Source organism: Natator depressus, chromosome 2, assembly GCF_965152275.1.
Source record: "Natator depressus isolate rNatDep1 chromosome 2, rNatDep2.hap1, whole genome shotgun sequence".
NCBI lineage: Eukaryota > Metazoa > Chordata > Testudines > Cheloniidae > Natator > Natator depressus.
In genome coordinates this window covers 184,625,118-184,645,456 of record NC_134235.1, presented here as the reverse complement: position 1 = coordinate 184,645,456, position 20,339 = coordinate 184,625,118, and the positions used below count along the sequence as shown (strand labels likewise).

General features: G+C 39.4%; 1 protein-coding gene across 3 annotated transcripts in view; it reads right to left on the bottom strand.

Moving 5' to 3' along the window:
• Positions 1-2,209: 2,209 nt before the first annotated feature.
• Positions 2,210-20,339, bottom strand: part of LARS2 (leucyl-tRNA synthetase 2, mitochondrial) — a 108,218-nt gene continuing 90,088 nt past the window's right edge. For 2 of the 3 annotated variants that reach the window (XM_074943273.1, XM_074943274.1), the window contains exons 19-21: positions 19,282-19,393; positions 8,912-9,039; positions 2,210-4,799 (exon numbers count right to left, since the gene is read on the bottom strand). In XM_074943273.1, coding sequence (XP_074799374.1) covers positions 4,620-4,799; positions 8,912-9,039; positions 19,282-19,393 — 420 coding nt within the window. In that variant the 3' untranslated portion in view covers positions 2,210-4,619. The remainder of the gene's footprint in view (positions 4,800-8,911; positions 9,040-19,281; positions 19,394-20,339) is intronic. The other variant, XM_074943272.1, reaches the window with a different exon arrangement.

Sequence of the window (20,339 nt, the reverse complement as noted above, 5' to 3'; positions counted from 1 at the left end):
CCCTCAGTTGGAAGATGTCTTATACCTTTAATCATCAGGGATTAGGTGTAGGTATACTTAATCCTGCCTCAGTGCAGGTGAATGGACTAGATCAGAGGTGGGCAAACTACAGCCCATGGGACCATCCTGGCCGGCCCTTGAGCTCCCAGCTGGGAAGGCTCATCCCCAGCCCCTCCCCTGCAGCCTCAGCTCGCTGCTCCACCAGCGCTCTGGCCGTTGCTCCTGCTGGGCAGCGTGGCGGTGTAGCTGGCTCTGGCCGGGCGGCTGCAAGCTCCTGCCGCTCTGAGTGGCATGGTAAGGGGGCAGGGAGCAGTGGGTGGTTGGATGGGGCAGAGGTTCTGGGTGGGGGCAGTCAGGGGACTGGGAGCAGGGGGGTTGGATCTCAGGGGGCGGTTAGGGGCAGGGGCGTGGATAGGGGTCGGGGCAGTCAGGGGACAGGTAGCGTTGGAGAGGATGCGGGGTCCTGGGGGCTGGTTAGGGGCAGGGGTCCTGACATGGGGCAGTTAGGGGACAAGGAGCTGGGGGATTGGAAGGGTTGGGAGTTCTGAGGGGGGCAGTTAGAGGGTGAGAAGTGGGAGGGGGCGGATAGGGGGCTGGGTCCAGGCTGTTTGGGGAGGCACAGCCTTCCCTACCTGGCCCTCCATAAAGTTTCGCAACCCCGATGTGGCCCTCGGGCCAAAAAGTTTGGCCACATCTGGACTAGATGACTTCTTGGGTACCCTTCCAGCCCTACAGTTCTATGATTGTATCACTTTCAAACTTTTGTTTTCAATCCTTAGTAAAAAGAAAAGGAGTACTTGTGGCACCTTAGAGACTAACCAATTTATTTGAGCATGAGCTTTCGTGAGCTACAGCTCACTTCATCGGATGCATCCAATGAAGTGAGCTGTAGCTCACGAAAGCTCATGCTCAAATACATTGGTTAGTCTCTAAGGTGCCACAAGTACTCCTTTTCTTTTTGCGAATACAGACTAACACGGCTGTTACTCTGAAACCAATCCTTAGTAAAGTACCTCTTTATCCATATCAATGTCCAGGATTTTTTAATCCCACTGAATTCTTGACCTCAGTGATACTTTGGGGCAATGAGTTCCACTGTCTAATTTTACATTGATAAAAACATTGCATAAAACAGTTTTAAAATTTTCTGTCTTCTAACGTCACTGAATGTCCACTTGTTCTTGTATGGGTTTCTCATTAAGCAGTAGGATTCTGAATTTTTTCCTTGCAGTGTCACTTTTCTCTTTGGTTGTTATGGACTGTACTGTGTGTATCTCTCACTGGGTACAGCTAGTCTCCCAATGACGATGCTTTCTCTTGTTCATCACTCGCATGGAATGATGATAGGAGTACCATATCCATTTAAGTATGTATGACTAACATAATGCCATTCACATGATCCACCACTGAGAAGAATAGATTTCAAAATCTCATACTATGTAAGATTGCAAGCTTTGGGGCAGGGACTGTCTGTTTTGTACAGGGCCTAGACCAGTGGGGCTCAGTTGGGGTATCTATTTTCTACTGTAAAACAAATCATTTCTAAAGAAATGTAGAAGATCTGGATTAGGAAAGGCTAATAAATAAATACCACACAGTTACTTTAGACAAGTAAGATACCACTTGGCAGTCTGTGTTGTCAATATCAGTCTGTCTAGGCATATTAATACAGAAAAACTTGTGATCCACAGTTGTCATTAGATAAATAAAATGGCGGTGGTTAGAAGCATGTTAACTTTATGAAAAATTTCAACAGCTGTCCTAGGCCAAACCCAAAACACGTCAGTTGACAGCCGTACCATCTTTCAAATACACACTCAAATGGGATTAGGCTACGTCAAGCTTTCTACATCTTCATCTCTCCCCCGCTTAATTTTTCAGAACTTTATTCTATCATCGAGACCACACTCGAAACCAAGTTGTGACTCACTGTAAACATGCAGCCGTGACTTGACGTATTTCTTGTACAATTGGCAATAATGATTTTTTTTTTGAGAGGAAAAAATTGTTCCTTATTATACGTGTATCCATTGCAATGTGAAATATACAATTCACTTCTTCATCCTGGAAGAGCAAATACACTCCTGTGCTAACAGCAATAAATACCGTTGTCTGCTGCTGAAACTGGCAGTTACTGCAGCCCTCGTTAACAGGCACCCAGATCTGTTGATCATATTTCATTTTTCTTCCTCCTAGTAAATGAGGAGGGTTTCTATTTACAGAATCGTAACACCTCCCACATCCATGAAAAACTCTTCAAAACTGTTGCCTAAGGATTTTGTAAATGTTTACACAGAAAAAGCAAGACTGTGCCGTGAGTTCCAAATGACAGTTTAAAAGGCTTCTTTATTGGCCCTTATAGGGGCATCTGAACAGAGTTTTAAGAATTTATAACGACGTGTGTATCAGACAGACACTGGAATTAAACTGGTTTTAATTTTCAGCTGATGCCTATGTTTGACTGTCTGGCTCGATACGTTTCTTTATGGCGAGGATGTTTAAAGAATTACATTACAAAAGAGCAGATCTTCATTGTAAATATGCCAACTGTGCCATATTCCCTTGGTGTTTCACTGTTGAAAAGGACTGTTGAAAGAGAAAGCATTCATCAGTATGGCCCAGTGAACAGGGCAAGAAGCTGGGAACTAGAAGAGTTAGTTTCTGGAATTAAAAATCAGAGACCCAAATCCTATTTGCTAAGGTTGAGATCAGTTAAGATTGGAACTAGTGTGGGATTCTAACTGGATCTATCTGGTTCTAGCCACTTGTGTGACTGACTAGATAATGAACTTGTTTATGACTATTAAACAGGATGATTTTTCTGGTTTCTTTTCAATTTAGGAGACAGACTGTCTGGTTGATGAGTTGGCTCCAGGGTTAACAGTCCTTTTTAGATGGCTAGCTGATTTTTTTGGCTGGCTTCCTAGCTGCAAAGATGCCCCCTGCGTGGCTGGTTTAAAAGGCCACTTGATTCACTGCCTGTAAAGAACAAAGGTCATCACACAGTAAACCCTGTAATTTTCTTTTTTAAGAAAACCATTCCAAATGACTGCAGTGCAGACTTGAGGATTCAAATTCCCTCTCTTCCTTTTGTTAAACAGTGTAAACATTTCCTTGTGCATATAACAGTGACGTACCAAAAAAATGGCTGCACTGGTGCATGAGAATTACTCTGTATTTTATTAAACAATCTCATTGACTTCAGATTCCCTTAGGAACACAATTGTTTATTTGCACATAATGAAATCCACAGTAAAACAAGAGTTGCCATTTGGGTTCTCATGTGAGAGCTCACCTTGAACCAAGAAAGGATGCTACGTTTGCCTTCACCAGCCCTGCATTACTAGTATCTAAGTAATTATTTTGTACAATGCATCTGACGTGCTCTGAGATTTGTTTTCTACAGATAGCACATTCTATTCTATTCTATTCTATTCAGAAGAAACTTTCTGTAGTTTGTAAAATCTGAATAAGATAAATGTAAGGTGATGGAAACAATATAGCAAGCAAAAAGGACACAGATTAAACCAGAATGTATGAAAAGTATTTTTTTATATTCTTAATTTGTCTGTCAAACATGTCTGAAGTGCACTGTCAGAGCTGCATAAGGAAACATCCACCCTGATGGCCTTCACTAGGGGTTCTCAACCTTTTTATTTTTGAGGCCTCCCAAAACATGCTATAAAAATGCCACTTGTTTTCTGCTTATCAAAGCAAGGGCCAGCATTAGGTGGTAGCAAGCAGTGCAATTGCCTGGGGCCCCATGCCACAGGGGCCCCCCCAAAGCTAAGTTGCTCAGGCTTTGGCTTCAGCTCCCGGTGGCAGGGCTCAGGGCCCCGAGCTTCAGCCCCATGCGGTGGGACTTCCGCTTTCTGCCCTGGGCCCAGTGAGTCTAACACTGGCCCTGCTTGGCGAACCCCCTGAAACCTGTCCGGAGCCCTCTGGGGGACCTCAAACCCCTGGTTGAGAACCACTGGCCTACACTACCCTAACCACAATCCAGTGCTAATTGATTTCATATTAGTGAACCCAAATGTGATCTCTATCTAGGAAGCAGAGATGACTGGTGACATATTATGGTTTTTTGAAAGTGTTGTGGAGCAAGTACTCACTACAGTAGTTTGGCTCTTCAATCACATTTACCAAAAACAATGATAGAAACAAAGTCAATTTCCTAGTAAGATACATTCTAGAGATTGGCCCAGATACCCATGAACTTTAGGACACTTGAATACTGATGCAGACATTGTAGGTTGGGCCCACCTCTAATGCCCTCTTAACTGTAGTTTCAGATATTTTTCCCAAATATCTTTTTCTTTTGCCCGCTTTTCCTTACACTGCTGCCTCCTGTAGCATCCTAGCTCAGCCTGACCATATGGTGAAGTAGCTTCCTTCATTGACCAAATAGGAAACCCCAATACCTTGGCTTTTCTCTATGTTTAAATGAAGATTGACTTGACAAGGATCAGCAGCAATACAGTTTTAGCCAATAAATATTTTTCCTTTTTCTCCATTGTGAAATAGATCTAAATAAGCATAATTGGTATTTTCAATGGGCTTCATTTTGACATTCCATCAGCCACTCACAGGCTAGCAGCCTTAGACGACACATATTCCCACTATTCTTGCACTAGGAAGTTGATGAGGGCAGTTCTTGGAGACAGAAAGGCCTTTTTGATAGGACGTCCCTGGAGGTGTTTGATCCCCAGCTCGCTTTGAAGAATTAGTTCATGGACTTCCTCAGCGTTCTGGGCTACTTGGCGAGGCATACTAACTTTGCCACAAGCTTTGTTATTGATCTGGAAAACAGAGACATGACAGCAAGAAAGGACTGAAGTTACTAAATTGATCCAAAGGACTTCATATCTACACTCCAATCCACCCAGTTACACTTGTAGGAAACAATGATATCAAACCTTCTCTCTTTCTTTATTGACTAGAAAGAAAAAACAAATAACCCCTAGGTACCATACAGAAAGAGTGACTCTGATTCACAGTTTATGCTCAAGGAAACTTGAAAGAATGGCAATGTGAAGTTCTCCTTTTCGAAGGCTTCTAGTGTCAGCAGAATATACAACTCTGATATATTAAATGTTTGAGACTTGCATAAGCCGAACAAGGAGACAGCAAATCTAACTGTTTGGCAGATGGAAATTTTTGACAGTTTGCTTTAGACTTTTGCTTTGTCTTTTTAAGTACTTGAATGATAAACCACAGAGATTAAACCACAACATTATTTTAAAATAAAACTTGTGACAGAGGAGATACCTCCGAAAGAGATTATTCACAAACTATTTTTAAAAAATGACATCTGTTTATTAACAAGACGATTATCCATAAAGCTAACAGCAACTGCTAGGAACACATCCCCTACGAAGGTAATGCTTTCATTTGTTTGGTTGCTTTACAAAACAACTTGCGTACTGGCTCCCTAGCAGCAGAGAAAAATCGCACACTACTGCAGAATAACATCTACCTAGAGATTTATTTAAAATTATAAAAGGCACCTCTGGGGATGCCTTTCACCCTTTCAACACTGCAGATCATTTCAGCCAATAAAACAGATAAAAGGAAGGAGAGCGGACATCCCTCCTGAACTTCTCCTCCCAATTTAAAACCAAGAGATTCATGACCACAAAAGCTGTCAGATTTGTATGTAACATCTTAATATAATTAATGAAATCAACCTCAATCCTAAATTATATCAAGTAAGGTTATTAGATATTTTTATTCAGTTTAACCAAATTACTTCCCAGTAGGAATGTGGAAGGCCACTGTAGGTGATGCAGATCTTTGCCCTTTGGATCAAAAAGTAACATTTTCCATGGAGTTTGGACAGAAGCTACTATTTCTTTTTGCCCGGCTCTTAAAAGGAACTGCTCTCTGTTTTCTAATTCACCTACTTCCCTTAGCTCAGAGAAGGCTTTAACATAAGAGATATTAAATCAACGTGTGCTGCTTCAGGCACACAGACTATTCCGTCTCTCTAAAAGACGGGAATTCAGGTTAGGCTGAGGACACATGTTACTGGGCTCACTCTGGGAATTTTTTACACCACCATTTGTTTTTAAATGGAATATAGAGGGTTCAATAATGCTGACCATTGACAAAAAGACTCACCATGCAACGTGCTCGAAAACAAAGAACAGCCTGGCATTTTGCTGGCTAGCATAAACAACAGAATGAGAAAGGGAAACAAAAGTTGTAATGTTTCAGAGTAACAGCCGTGTTAGTCTGTATTCGCAAAAAGAAAAGGAGTAATGGTCCCCCAGGTCCCCCTTGCTTAGGCTTCTTTTCTAAACCAAACATGGCCAGGTTTTTTTTTTGAAACTTTTCCTCATAGGTCAGATTTTCTAAACCATTTAGCATCTTTGTTGCTCTCCTTTGGACTCTCTCCAATTTATCCACATCTTTCTTAAAGTATGGTGCCCAGAATTGGACGCAGTACTCCAGCTGAGGGTCTCACCAGTGCCAAGTACAGCAGGACAGTTACCTGCTGTGTCTTAGATACATCACTCCTCTTAATACATCCAGAATGATATTAGCCTTTTTCACAACTGCATCATCATTGTTGACTCATATTCAATTTGTGATCCACTATCACCCCCAGATCCTTTTCAGCAGTACCATCACCTAGCCAGTTATTCCCTATTTTATAGTTGTGCATTCGATTTTTACATCCTAAATCCAGTACTTTGCACTGATCTTGAAGGTGAGGTATGTATTTGTTTATATTTTTTGTAATTTTCAGCAAAGTCCTTTTGATTGTTTTTGAGTTACGGATGAATGAAAAAGCCATACTTTTGCCATTGTAAACAATTTTAATTACTTTTTTTTAAAAAATAGGACTACAGCAAAAACTGTAGTCTGAAGTTTTTGCCCACTTGGCATTCGGGACTTTCCTTTGCTTGGAGGACAAAATGAGAAACCATAAGCAACTGAAAAGATTCTTCTAAGCATTTGCTAAGGATTTTAGCAGAACCAAAGGCACCATATATCACATTCTGCCCATCTGGATCAACCAGGGACTCAGGCAAGGATAAGAGATTTTGGTCTCAGTCTGTTAACAGAACAATTTGCATGAGGAAGACTATAACCAAAGTCTTCATTGTCTTTTTCAATGTGAAGATACAGTTGTCACAATGCAAAATGATAATAAAACTGTCCACAGCTAAACTATAATGGCAAAAACTGGGAAACTCATGCATCCTGCACCCTGTTCACCCAAATGAGGCGAGGACTTAAGCATATTTATGACCACTCACATGCTACCACTACTCTGGCAATTTTCCTCCTCTTCCTTTTTTGAAAATAAACAAGGTTTTTTAATCCATCCCCAAAATTAATACCAGTGTAAGGCTGTATAGTTAACAACAGACAGGCATTTTACAGAAGTTAAAGATTCCAACAGTAACATTAACTCAGCTGCACTGTAAATATAGCTAGTACTTTCTCATTCTGTTGTTCAGGTTAAATGTGTAGTGGAACAAATTATTGTTCATGTTGCAAAATTTATATCATAAAATATGAACAATGTGCCATGTGACCTTGTTAGAATTTTCACCTGTGCATTTCCTGACTTTTTTGTGAAAACAGTTGTAGAACCTTAATGTCACTTTCATAATGTTTTTCTATTTTACATACACAAACCCAAATAAAATCTTTAATTACCTGATCACATACTATTTATTTTAAAGGTCTTGGCTCCTTCAGTGCACATGATGGACAGAAACACAAGAGAACATCTTTACATATAGAACGTGTGTGTGTGTGTATCATGTAAAAGGATGCTCTCTTTCGTGCACTGAGTGAGGCAGGGATCCTGTAGATCAAATAGTCTGTGACTATATAATTAACAGTTATCGTAATGCATGTGGACAAATGGCTCTAATTATAGTTACACAGGCACCAGAAGAGCTAAGCCTGGGACTCATGGCATCCCCCTCCCTCCAGGGTCCAAGCTCTGCAACTGTTCCCCTAAAGGCTAAAGAGACAGTTGCTGCTGCTGTCCCCCAATCTGGAGTTAAAGCTTTGTTGGGTCTGGGAGCATGCTGAGTGCAGTCAGGAGGTTCCAGAGATTTTAGTAGCAAGCTATATTGATCGTGTGCAAATGGGAATTTCCAGAGGCTCGTAACTTGGACAACTCTGGATGGATTTTCCTGGGGACAGCAAAAGGCATTTCTCTCTCTGACCCTAGGACTACTTCCTTACCAAATTCCAAGTGCTTGCTGCAAAACATGAAGGTGCTATAAGTCTGCAAAGCACAACTAGAAAAAAATTTAACACTGGGAGAACTACTTTATTTCCTCATTCCTGGAAACAGTTAATCATGTTTTGCTGAGATCTGCAAAGAATGTCAGCCTGAGGTAGAGACCAAACATGGAAAATTTTAGCCCAGACAAAGTTTGGCTACGTTACAAGCAACTCAAAACAGGGTCTTACAATGGTAAATGTTAGGTAACCTTAGCAATAGGAAGAGTAGCCAGTTTTGCCTATAAATATACACTTTTTATATAGATACATCATCATCAATGGATTAATAGATTAAAAATATGTAGGGGCCCCTTAGCTGATATGTTCATAGTTTTTGCTTGAGACTCACTCAGCTTTGCTCTGACATCCCTGTCCTCAACTGTGCATAAGCCAAACCTCTTAGAGCAGTAGTATCCACAATCATACAGGTATCTTCATACTTTTTTATTCTTGGTTTCTCTTGCAAGACCACTTCATTTATTCATCTGAGCAGTCTTCCAAATTAACCAGCACAATTCTAACTTTAGCTTTCATTCTTTCTAACCCAGCATTGAGTCAATCAGCAATGTAAAACCTCAACTGTAGTCCTCAGGAACAAAACTAGCAGCTAATAATGCATTCATTGACCACTGCTGAAACTCAGCTTGTAAACTCTTACCAGAACAGACATCTCTATGATATCTGGTTGCTGGAGGTATTCTGGGTCCACTTTGGGCCAGGATTGATGCAGCACATCATCATCCCACTTATGATACGTACAAAGTTTATTCTGCACATGTGCCAAACCTACAACATAAAATTGATAAATTGCTGATCGTACTTTAACTCGAACATTAAATCTTTTGAGTTTCATAAATATGTCAAAAGACTGCTTAATTTAAATCTTGTCTAAAGCAAATCAACTGGGAGGAAATAATATGGTTTAGTTTAGCATACAGCATATTATAAACAGAAAGATACATAGCATTCAGAGCTTTGAAGGGGATTTTCTTATATAATATAAAGGGATTCAAATGTGAATGCTTTTCAGATTACGGTTAGAGCTCCAAAACTTTTGCTACTTTGTCATAAGGCACAAATATAGATGGCCAAAACTTACTCTGTTTTAATTTAAATTGATGCTACATTGTTACATACAACAAACTTTAATCTTTAATCTTATAGCTAGGGCCCTACCAATTTCACAGCCATGAAAAATGCATCAAAGACCATGAAATAAGCCCTTCCACGTGAAATCCGATCTCTCCCTGCTGCTATGAGTGCCTGGGCCAGGGGGCTTCTAGCTCTGGCCATCCCTTGCACAGCCGCTCTCGGGGGAAGATTAGACCCACCTCCACCTCTGGGAACCTTCTGCACCTTCAGGAAGCTCTGTGGTTGCTGCTTTCAGAGTCCAGCTCTGCAGGCAGCACAGAAGTGAGGGTGGCAATCCTGTGACCCTCCCACAACAGGTTTGTGACCCCTGCACTATCTCCTTTTGGGTCAGGACCCCCAGGGTTACAACAACGTGAAATTTCAGATTTAAACATCTGAAAATGTGAAATCTACAAATTTTCAAATCCTGTGGCCGTGAAATTGACCATAATGGACCGTGAATTTGGTAGAGCCCTATTTATAGCCAGTCAATTCTCTGCACTCTTCACAACTGCAACTAGCTTTTGTTTAAATCATTGCTTAATCTCAATCTCACACCATATTCAATACGATACTCTTCACATTTAAATCACTAACCCCCACTGTGGCTCTGTTTCCCAATCTGTAAAATGTTGTATACCATTATTTGCAAGGCTATGTAAAGATTTCTGTAAAGTGTTTTGAGACTCTCAAATGAAAGGCTCTACAGAATTTAAGTATAAACATTATTGCACTCTTTCACACTCTCTGAAATGTGTTACATTTTTATTTTGTCTACTGCTACAGGTTAACTTTCTACAAATGCTTCCCTTTTTATCAGATAGACTTCACTCTCTCACAAAATACAAGGCAACCAATTCCAGCTCTTCAGTGTAAGTCATCAGTAGATAGAAGGAAACAGTACTGAAATCACTCTTGCATGGAATGAACACTTTAATATGGAAATACAATGATTTAGTTTACTCCTGTTGCAGGATGACACCGATTTCAGTGAACTTGAACATCTACAAAAATATTTGAACATGAAACTGATGCTTCCAGTTGCCATTGTAATTATTTATGTTTCTTATAAAATCAAGGAATTTTCAGATTAAAAATACATCATGTATTTCAATGAGATAACAAAATTCTAAATGTTTTCTTAAACTAAAATTCCAGTCAGAATTGCAAATCCATAGCAACTGATCAGATGTGTAGTTGAAAATGCGCATATCTTGTCAACATACAGTTACAAACTCAAGGTGAAAAAGAGGTCAAAGACATGTATGTCTCTTCAGTGACTCAAACAATAGAGTAAGGAAAAACAATAGTCTTAAGATGCATTGCCCCATGAGATTTGTTCAGAATCAGCTTTATGAAGTAATTAAAAAAAAACTTCACAGAGACAAAGACAGAATCCACGGTATTCCATGCATAACGAATACATTTATCATAGTGATTAGGTAAGGCAAATGTACTGAATAAGAGCAAATGAAGGGAGAGTGGGAGTTTAACTCTCCCAAAATTAAAGTCTATCAGAAAAATGTTGCAGACAAACCATTTCTCTAAGTGACACAAATACTCTAGCTATTTCCTTAATGACTCAGAAGGTGCGTGGATTGGTGGGAGTTATTTCTGATCGCAAGCAAAAACATGCAAGCATTTCCTAAGTGTGACAATGGAGGCTCCAATCTTGTTAAGTAAATACTTTATTGGGGGCAAAATAAGAATGGATTTTTCTGTAACAGGAGTACTGAAACCAAGAAAGCAAAACTAAAGAAATCAGACCGTAGAAATCTTCATGGTGATGATTCATTTTCTCATTGACTTTAAAGAAAATAGCTGCTACAGATTCATCTCTTTTTGGCTTTTGCATGTAGAGATGAGCTCACTTCTTTCCAAATGATCACTTGCTTTGCAGAAAAACATGCATACAGGCCAGGCCACTCCTTATTTTCCTGTTTAAATGGCTTCTTCATACTATTGCAAAAACACCTTCTAAAGATCTGAGACAAGACCTAAAGAGGCAGAAACTGGGTCACCCATAAACCCTGTGGAGGCTGTCAGTCCTCATAAAATAAGCAAAAAGGAAAAGATTCTTCAGCAGATACAGAATATTAACACCGTAAAAAAAGTGTCACTTGTTTAATAGATCCTTTCACTACAAGATATGTCACCAGTTAGAAAGATTGAGCTCGTCTATATTTTAAAAAAATGTGAAAAAAATCAACAGGGCTGGTTTCAGAAAATGCAGTTAGACAGGAAACCAAAATGAAGGTTTCACTTACCTTGCCTGGTTGGTTTCCTGTCTTAACTCACATTCTGTAAGCTCCAGAACACAGAAAATGCAAGAATCATAATTTGTTATATAATTTCAGAACAAAACAAATAAGAATGGAGCTTTCATCGTCACAATCTGGAATTGCTTGTACATTTTTAAAAACTAGCCATCAAAAATAGAAATGCAAAATCATAGGGCTAGGAGGGACCGCAAGGGTCATCTAGTGTAACCCCCTGCCATGATGCAGGATTTGTTGTGTCTAAACCACCCAAGACAGACAGCTATCCAGCCTCCTTTTGAAATAACTCATTCTGCTCTACTATATTAAAAAATATGATCTGAACCAATCATTTGGCATTTCTACCAGACTTATCTTTTGAAATTATTAATTTTAACACTTATCTTTGGTCTTGCTTATGTTGGGTTCTCATAGGTGGAGAAGTTACCTGATGAAATACACATTACAAAGAAACATGTATTTTGCTTATATTTTCACAGCCTGTCTTGTTCTGTTGGCTATGCAGTCTACTGCAGGAGAAGTTCCTAAATCCCAACTGGCCTTCTATTTCGTAATTATTTATGTAGGGCCATAAATGTGCATAGATCTTTACAGGCTGGTAAAAGGCAACATCCCTGCCTAAGGGATGCCCAACGCCCTGATCCTGCCTCTGGATCCACCTGGGTGGTATGCACTCTTACCTCATACAGAGCCATCGAGGCACAAGGGTCCAGCCCTGCAGCTCTAATTACAGGAACAGGGTTCAAGTTAAAACACAACATTGTAAAAGGCAGAAACAAACACTGGTGGGTGTGAAAGAGTGGTTTATGGGGAGGGGAGGACATGGTTTAAAGCAGCAAGATCATGTGAATGCTTTGATTAGTAGTGTAAGAGTCATGAGAATTTAATAAGAATATTACTTCCCATAAAATACTGGTTTTGGTGTAGAAAAATAAAGATTATTGCCCACATGGAAAATTTGTTTTGAGGAAGGGCTAAAAAGGGAGGGGGAAGCAAGGCAGCTCACATATCACATCAGCATGGTGGACCCAAGCTTAAAGGACACATGAAAGAAGGCATAGAGACAAGCATGGTAGAATAAAACAATGGATGCAACTACGCTAGAAAAAATGGTACCTGTACTTTTCCAGCAGTGCTACAGCTGCACTGGTGCTGGAATATGAGTACAAATGTTTCTAGTATACATAAGGGCAAAGAGGGCAACGAGGCATGTAGTGTGGGATGGGGGAGAGGGAGGAGTCAAAAGAAGTTTGCACAGACAGGTAGGCAGATGGTAGCGCTGTGAAGGCAAGGAAGAGGGATGACTGAATGTGACAAGGGAGGTGAGAGGAAGCTAGTAGAAGGATTTGAAGTGGATGTGACCAGAGTTTAAGGCAAGGGGTTTTAGGCAGAGATATAGAAATATTAGAAAGGGGCAGTGCAGAGTGATCATATATAAATGTGATGCAAGTATTTATTATTCAAGGGTTATTTTAGCAATCTCTGGGTTTGGCAGAGACAAAACAATGAGAATCTGCATTGAGTAAAAATACCCTCACACAGACAAATGAAGCATTCTCAAGCAGCTCTGTACAGCCATTTACAATATTTAGCAGATTTTCATGTTTTATTATTATCCTATTTGCCTCTGCAATCAATTCCAAGTGTATTGTCATCACTCTACTTTGCTCTTGGTATATTTCTGTACTGGGGTTTTAAATGGACCTTACCATTAAATAAAATCAAACCAGAGGAATCTCAGGATGCATATTTGGCAGTACAGGAGGTACATGTCTGCAGAACACATGTGCTATGCTTTGCAACAGCAGAGCAATTAAGTCAATACTACCATAGTTGTTTCCAAACAGCTAGGAGCAAAGCTGTGAAATGTTACTAGTACCACACAAGTGGGTATTCCAAGGCTAAACTTACACTTAGCTGAATACAGTCCCATCAGGGATCATTTTGTATGTCTCACAGCAGGAACCCATGAACACCAAACAACTTTATGGGATGCAGGCCTAGAAACTAGAGCCAGAGTTTTGGAATGTTCTCCCATTTAGCTTACTCCAACTGCATCCTTCTGAACAAGGCTGACCATGTTTTTTCCTTCTCAGTTCATACAGATTTATTATTCTTGGTCTGACAAGAAACTGGTGGCAAGGGATTTTTATACTGGATCAGGATTCTTTTGATATTTGGCCATGTTGCTTATTGGGATTTCTGCTTTTAGATTTTTGTGGGGACTTTGAAAATGCACTCAAAGGCCTTCAGGTTTTGTGAGCCATGAAAATACAAGTGCACTGCTAAACAAAAAACATTTCACACACTGCACCTAAACTAGCTTTGCGCAGTTACTATTATTGACCTAGCTTGTAAGGTGCATTGTCCTAGGCCATCCTGAGTCATTCTTTCCTGCACAGGATAAATGACTCAGGAATCCTCTGCTCTAGCACGACAACTCCACTCCATTCTCTCTGCGTGGGATGGAACTGTGTCCTGTACTTCTGTGAGACTCTTCTAGGGCATTTATAAAGGTGAGAAAAATCTGGTGAGAAATCTCTAAATCTGGTGAGAAAGCTCTAAAAGGAGCATAGGTCAGATGATGAAGACCAAATATATCAATGGTAAGTATGTGGTTTGTGCAAGGACAAAGCAAAATTACCAGTCCTTTTAGAAACTTTAACGTAATTTTTACTTAGCCCTTATTCTTCAGGTAAAACTCTGTCAGCAGCCAGTGGAGGTGTTCCCTGAGCAAGGACTGAGTGAAAACTGAATCAGGATTTCAGGAATGAGACGATTGTAATGACTCAATTTGTTGCCAAGACAATTATCACATCATACATACCAGTAATTATGCTCAATTTCAATAAATCATGAAAAACTGATGAAGTGACCACGCTTGTTTAACACATATCACATGGCACTTTCACCATTTCATGACAGAAGTAGGTCTAGCACAAATGAAACTTCTAAAAACAAGCAGCTCCACATCCTTGCCTGGATGAGAAAATACTGGGTAAGCACAAACACACAAAAAGAGTCTCAAATTTAGCAGTGGTGCACGTATACTCCTCAGATACAAGGTTTCAGGAAGGAAATAGATTTCCTCATCCTGTTAGTGTTCACAGGCTGCCAAAATGTATGTCAGCCTGATGAACTCTTCCCACACTGAGGGGCTACATTAATTGTTGTTGGTTTGGGGGTTTTTTTGGTTAAACTATAGCGTAGTGTATACTGTGTAACAGAATTAAGCTCACACAAAGACACTGGAAACAGTTCCTGCCCTAAGCTGGAGAAAGGGCCACTTCCCAAAAAAGTAAGATACAAAAATATCGAAGTACCATAACTACTCAGTTATTATTGTTCAACTGCTGAAAGGTAATACATTTATCAGACAGCATTCAAACAGCCTTTCCCTATACTCAAACTGGAAAATGTACTGCTCAGGCCTAAGTAGATTTCTCTGCTTATCCAAAGTTCTGCTTGAAATATATAAACAAAATGGTCACATATAAACCAACAATGAAGCAGTTTTCAGTCACTGAAGTGCAGAAATTATTGGGTTTTGATTCTATTTTACAAAAAATGTTCCTTTCTTGTGCATTATAATCTATAAAAAAGAAGGGTTACAATACAAGGTTAAATATTACACCAGAAGGATCCTGTGGCATCAAACCCAGAGTGCTGATTTTGAGTGCTTTGTCATTGGACCATAAGAACCGGAAGGTGGTGGACTAAAAGCTAAATTATAAATCATCTTTGAGGTGATGCCTAAAAAACCCTTGATAATAGCTAGGCAGTTGATGTCTCATCACACTATTCACAACTGTTTCCATGTTAGCTTGTGCTCTCCCGGCCGGTTTGTTGTTTTTTCCTGTTGTCTTTTGTCATGTACTTAGATTGTAAGAGATTTGGGGGCACGGACTGTCTTTTCATGATGTGTGTATACAGTGCCAAGCACAATGGGGCCCTGATTGGGGAGTCTTGGTGCTACTGAAATACAAAAGAGAGAAAAATGCTGCTAGAGAAATTGTTAGAGGATTATTGATATAAGGATATTTTCTTTGTATATTTTGAAGTCTGATATTGACAATAAAGTTATAACTTTATAAGGCTTTAATGTTTTGAATCTCAATGTCAACGGTCATTAAATAATTATTGTCTGACCCCCATAACTTCCTGCAACTGTGAACATTTAAATACATAAAAATAGAAAAAAAAGCTTAAAAATACTCAATATCTGTTGAAATTATATATTAAAAAAGGATTTTGCCAAGCTTACCCACAGTCAGTGATAAGAAGCAGCTGAAAAGATTAATGAGATTATACTACTAAAATGTAATACAGCCTAGAAGGCGGCTTATTTACACTGCAAAGTACTATGCAAAACACCCCAACTGTGCTCTCTCCCATTTTTAAAGGCTGTAATGCATTAAACGCTAGGTATATTACCCAATAAACACTCCCCAGTTACAAAATACTATTAACAAAATCCTTTCTTCTCAAGGATAGTTCACATAAAGGAGTGTAACATGATGCAGTGTAAACAGAAGAATCTGTTTTCCTGTTCAATGTTGTTCTTAGCCAACAGGAAAAATATCTATTTAATTATTAAGACTTGTCTATCTTTAGAAAGAAAATTTTTCTTAAATTCATTACTGAAAGGAACAAAAAGTAAATTAAAGGGACTATATCAGATATTTTAGGGCCAAAATTTAAATAGCAAATATATAGCTTTATTACTATTTGTATTACGATAGCACCTCCAACTAAGATTGGGGCTCAACTATGGTAGGAACTGTACAAACACAAAGTAAGAGACACAGACCATGCCTTGAAGAGAATACAAGCAAAATACAGGAGACAAAGTGGAGAAAGGAAATACCATCATCCCTATTTTATAGATGTGAAACCAAGGCACAGAGAGAATTACCCCTATTTTGCAGATGGAGAACTGAAGCACAGACAGAGATTAAGTGGAGGATTTAAAAATCTTAATATTAATGTTTTCTATCTTTTTAAAAACAGTGAAAAGATTGGTTTAACTGTCAAATCCAAAATCTTATTAAACACTTCTTTTCCAGTAGGTATGAATATAACTGTAATGATAAGGTGTACAGATATCAGGTAAAAGGTACAGTCAACACAAATAACTTATAACTTTACAAATTATGCTGATATACAAGTGACACAGTGTGATTATCTTTAAAATCTTAAAGCTACAGTTCTTGAAATAATCCAAGAATTTAACTCCCCTACCTCGTATACAATGGGATTGAAGAACATGCCTAAATTGCTGATGACTAAGGTTTAGAAGATCAGGAATGCAGACTCATATGTTTGAGAACATTAACCTGCTTCCCTGTTGTTGAATAACTTGGCTCTAGATGGATACTTTTCATAGATGTCTTGATTGAGTAACGACAAATGTTGGATCCTCTCCAAGTAACACAATTTATATACTATATAAAGCAGACAATAGTAACACACACTTGATCTCTCTTGTGATAAAATAGCTTAACTATAGAGTGTAATGATGATCAGGATGATACAGAAAGCTTCTCATGTTCAGTCCATAAGCTTCTGAGTTTGGCAATCTAAACAAACTGTCTGTGTAGTTGTAGGCTAACTTCATTTGTGCATGAGGTGGAGTCTCTGGACAACACAACTGCAACCTCAAATATATGTAGCAAGAGCAGAGACCACAAGTCCATTAATTAGTGTTCTTGCTCTGTATTCACATATCATATATAGGCCAGATCCTGAAAAATGCTGAGCATCCACAACTCCTAATGACTTTAAATGAGAACTGAGGGCACTCCGTATTTTGCAGGCTCAGGTCCTATGTTTGATCAGAGAGAGATCTGAGCCAAGACATGTTGGCAGTTTTTGTCATTTTACCAAATGTATTTCATAATTCTCTATTCATTAATATTATTTGTATTTCAGCAGTGCCTAGAGGCCTCAGTTAGTGTTCCTGCCCTCATTATGCTAGGCACAGTATGCAGATATAATAAAAACTCCAAACAGCTGGAAGATCAGATTGTGGCAATTATAGTAATTTCTGTGCAAACAAAGAGAAAAATGAATTTTGGTTGATGGTTTACAGGCAAGAGAAAACTTCCACATAAACAAATAGTTCAGTATCTATTGCCTGTAAATCATCAACTAAAATTAATATTTCTCCTCAAGAATCCTTTTCTCTGGCAGTTAGTATTACAATGCTATAAGTGGCTCTGAAAAATAAGCTATTTACAGTAGCACCTCAGAGTTATGAACACCAGAGTTACAGATTGAACAATCACACACCTCATTTGGAACCGGAAGTACGTAATCAGGCAGCAGCAGAGACCAAAAAAAGAAAAAAGCAAATACAGTACAGTACTGTGTTAAATGTACACTACTAAAAATATAAAGACAAAGTTTTAAAAAAAGATTTGACAAGGTAAGGAAATTATTTCTGTGCTTGTTTCATTTAAATTAAGATGGTTAAAAGCAGCATTTTTCTTCTGCATAGCAAAATTTCAAAACTGTATTAAGTCAATGTGCAGTTGTAAACTTTTGAAAGAACCACCATAACATTTTGTTCAGAGTTACGAACATTTCTGAGTTATGAACAACCTCCATTCCCGAGCTGTTCTTAACTCTTGAGGCTCTACTGTAGTAGCTCTGCTGAGTCAAACAACTACAGCATGAAGATCTTTGCTTCTGAATGTTGCTTCATAAAATGCTATGCCCAAAGTAACACAGTCCATCATGGCCAACTTCAAAAGGGAATATATTCCCATTTTCTCACATATATCTTGGCATTTCTATCAACAAATCATTGACATGATTGCTGCTGACTTCTGAATTTTGGTATGTACATCCCTCACCCTACTGATGGCAACCCTAGCAGGGTTGTAAAGGTTTGGCCAACGTAGGGGTTCAGCCGATGTAAGTCTTAAGCAAGGTTTTATCTCAAGTCCCCTAAAGGAATTAACTCACATCAACGTGTCCCTAGTTGTCCAGGGTATGCTACAATAGTAGTACTATGAATCCACAACCCTCCATGCTGCTTGGCACATAGCCCCGTAGACAGGGACCCTCTTAGCCCAAACTCATCACAGGGAGTAGGGACCACTCCTATGGTACAAACCCTTCTTTTAAAAGATCTGTTTCCTTCCCCAGGCCCAGCTATCAGCCTTTTCCTCCATGACAGCCTGTACAAGCCCTTCTGAGTGTGGCAGGTCCTTTTTCCTCTCACCCAAAGAAACGTAACCTTTTCCTCACCCATCACATCACCCCCACAGAAAAACTACAATGTGACCATAGATATAAATCATGAAAGCAGAAAGGTGCAGAGTGATCGATCTGTAAGACTCAGGTTAGTGTAGGAATTATATGGATGAGGGGGAATGACAGGCATGAGGACATTACTTAACCTGACTCCCTGGGGTGGGAAAGTTGTGTGTTTGGCAGTTATGGTGACTGACTGAGGTCTTGATCTGCAGGCTATTAAGTGCCTAGGAGGTGCATTGTTTTTAAGCTGCTTCTTGCAAACTTATCTACAGTTATTATTATGTAACGTCCTTCGAAATTATTTCCCCAACCTTATCTTTTCTGCAGGGTAATAAAAAGCATTTTATGCAAATACCTTTCCATAGCTCTGAGGCTATGTGCGGGGCCATAGGTGCAACCATAATACAAAGAGTAGCCAAAGCATCTTCAAATTCTGCACTGTGGAGAATGAGAGGTTGAGAGGCTTGCTATGGAAAAGGGGAAGAAAAAGAAACAGGAATTGTAAGTATAAATGTTCCAATAAAAAGGCAGTTTGTAATGGAAAGAATGAAATAATAAAAACATAAATCAATGCCTAAGTCCAGAAAAAGTCCCATTTTACAATGAATCAGAAGCTTAAAAAAGGTATGGAGGATGAAAATGGAAACCATTCCAAATTCTTGCTCCCAGAGTGCACCACTGGAAAGAGCTGCGCACACACAGAGGACCCTTACACAGAGCTCAGGCACCAGCACTCTTATGAAATGGCTACAAACTTGCACCCGGAAAAGGATCAGTGTGACTGGACCCTGTGGGTGTAGGGGGTCTGCCCATATGGAAGCCTTTGCAGGATGGGGGCCTAGAAGAGCATTCTGGGTACTGGAATGTGTTTTCCCACCCACCTCCCGAAGTGCAGTGTCCAATAAGTTCACAATTCATCTCAAAAAAACCTGTCACACTATTAAGCCAGACCAGGAATGTAAGCATGGCATGTAACCAATGTAACTGAGATAGGGCTCATCAGTATAGGATCCTGGCCTGGTCTAGATAAAGCTGGTATAGAGTTAAAGAGATCTAATGTGGGAGTGAAAAACATAGGAAAATCTTTTGTGGTTCAAGTCTTTGTTGTTTTTGTAATAGTTCTTTATAAAGTTCTTGTGAAAGGTGCCAGACCACAGCATATGAAACTGAATTCCCCTGTTTTTCATTTATCTCTAGAAAAGGTAGAACACAGGTGGAAGCTGTGCAAGCTTTCCCCTATTCTGTCCCGCCAGCATGCTTCCACTCTGAGCTGGAGGAATCATCTCCAATGATGAGGATAGTTCAGTTTCTATGTATATTCAATTCTTCATCTTTGTCTGAGGCTTGCCTAAATTTAGTACTTGGTTTTTTCCTCAAATTTTAATTTTCACACATATCCACACTTCCTGGTTT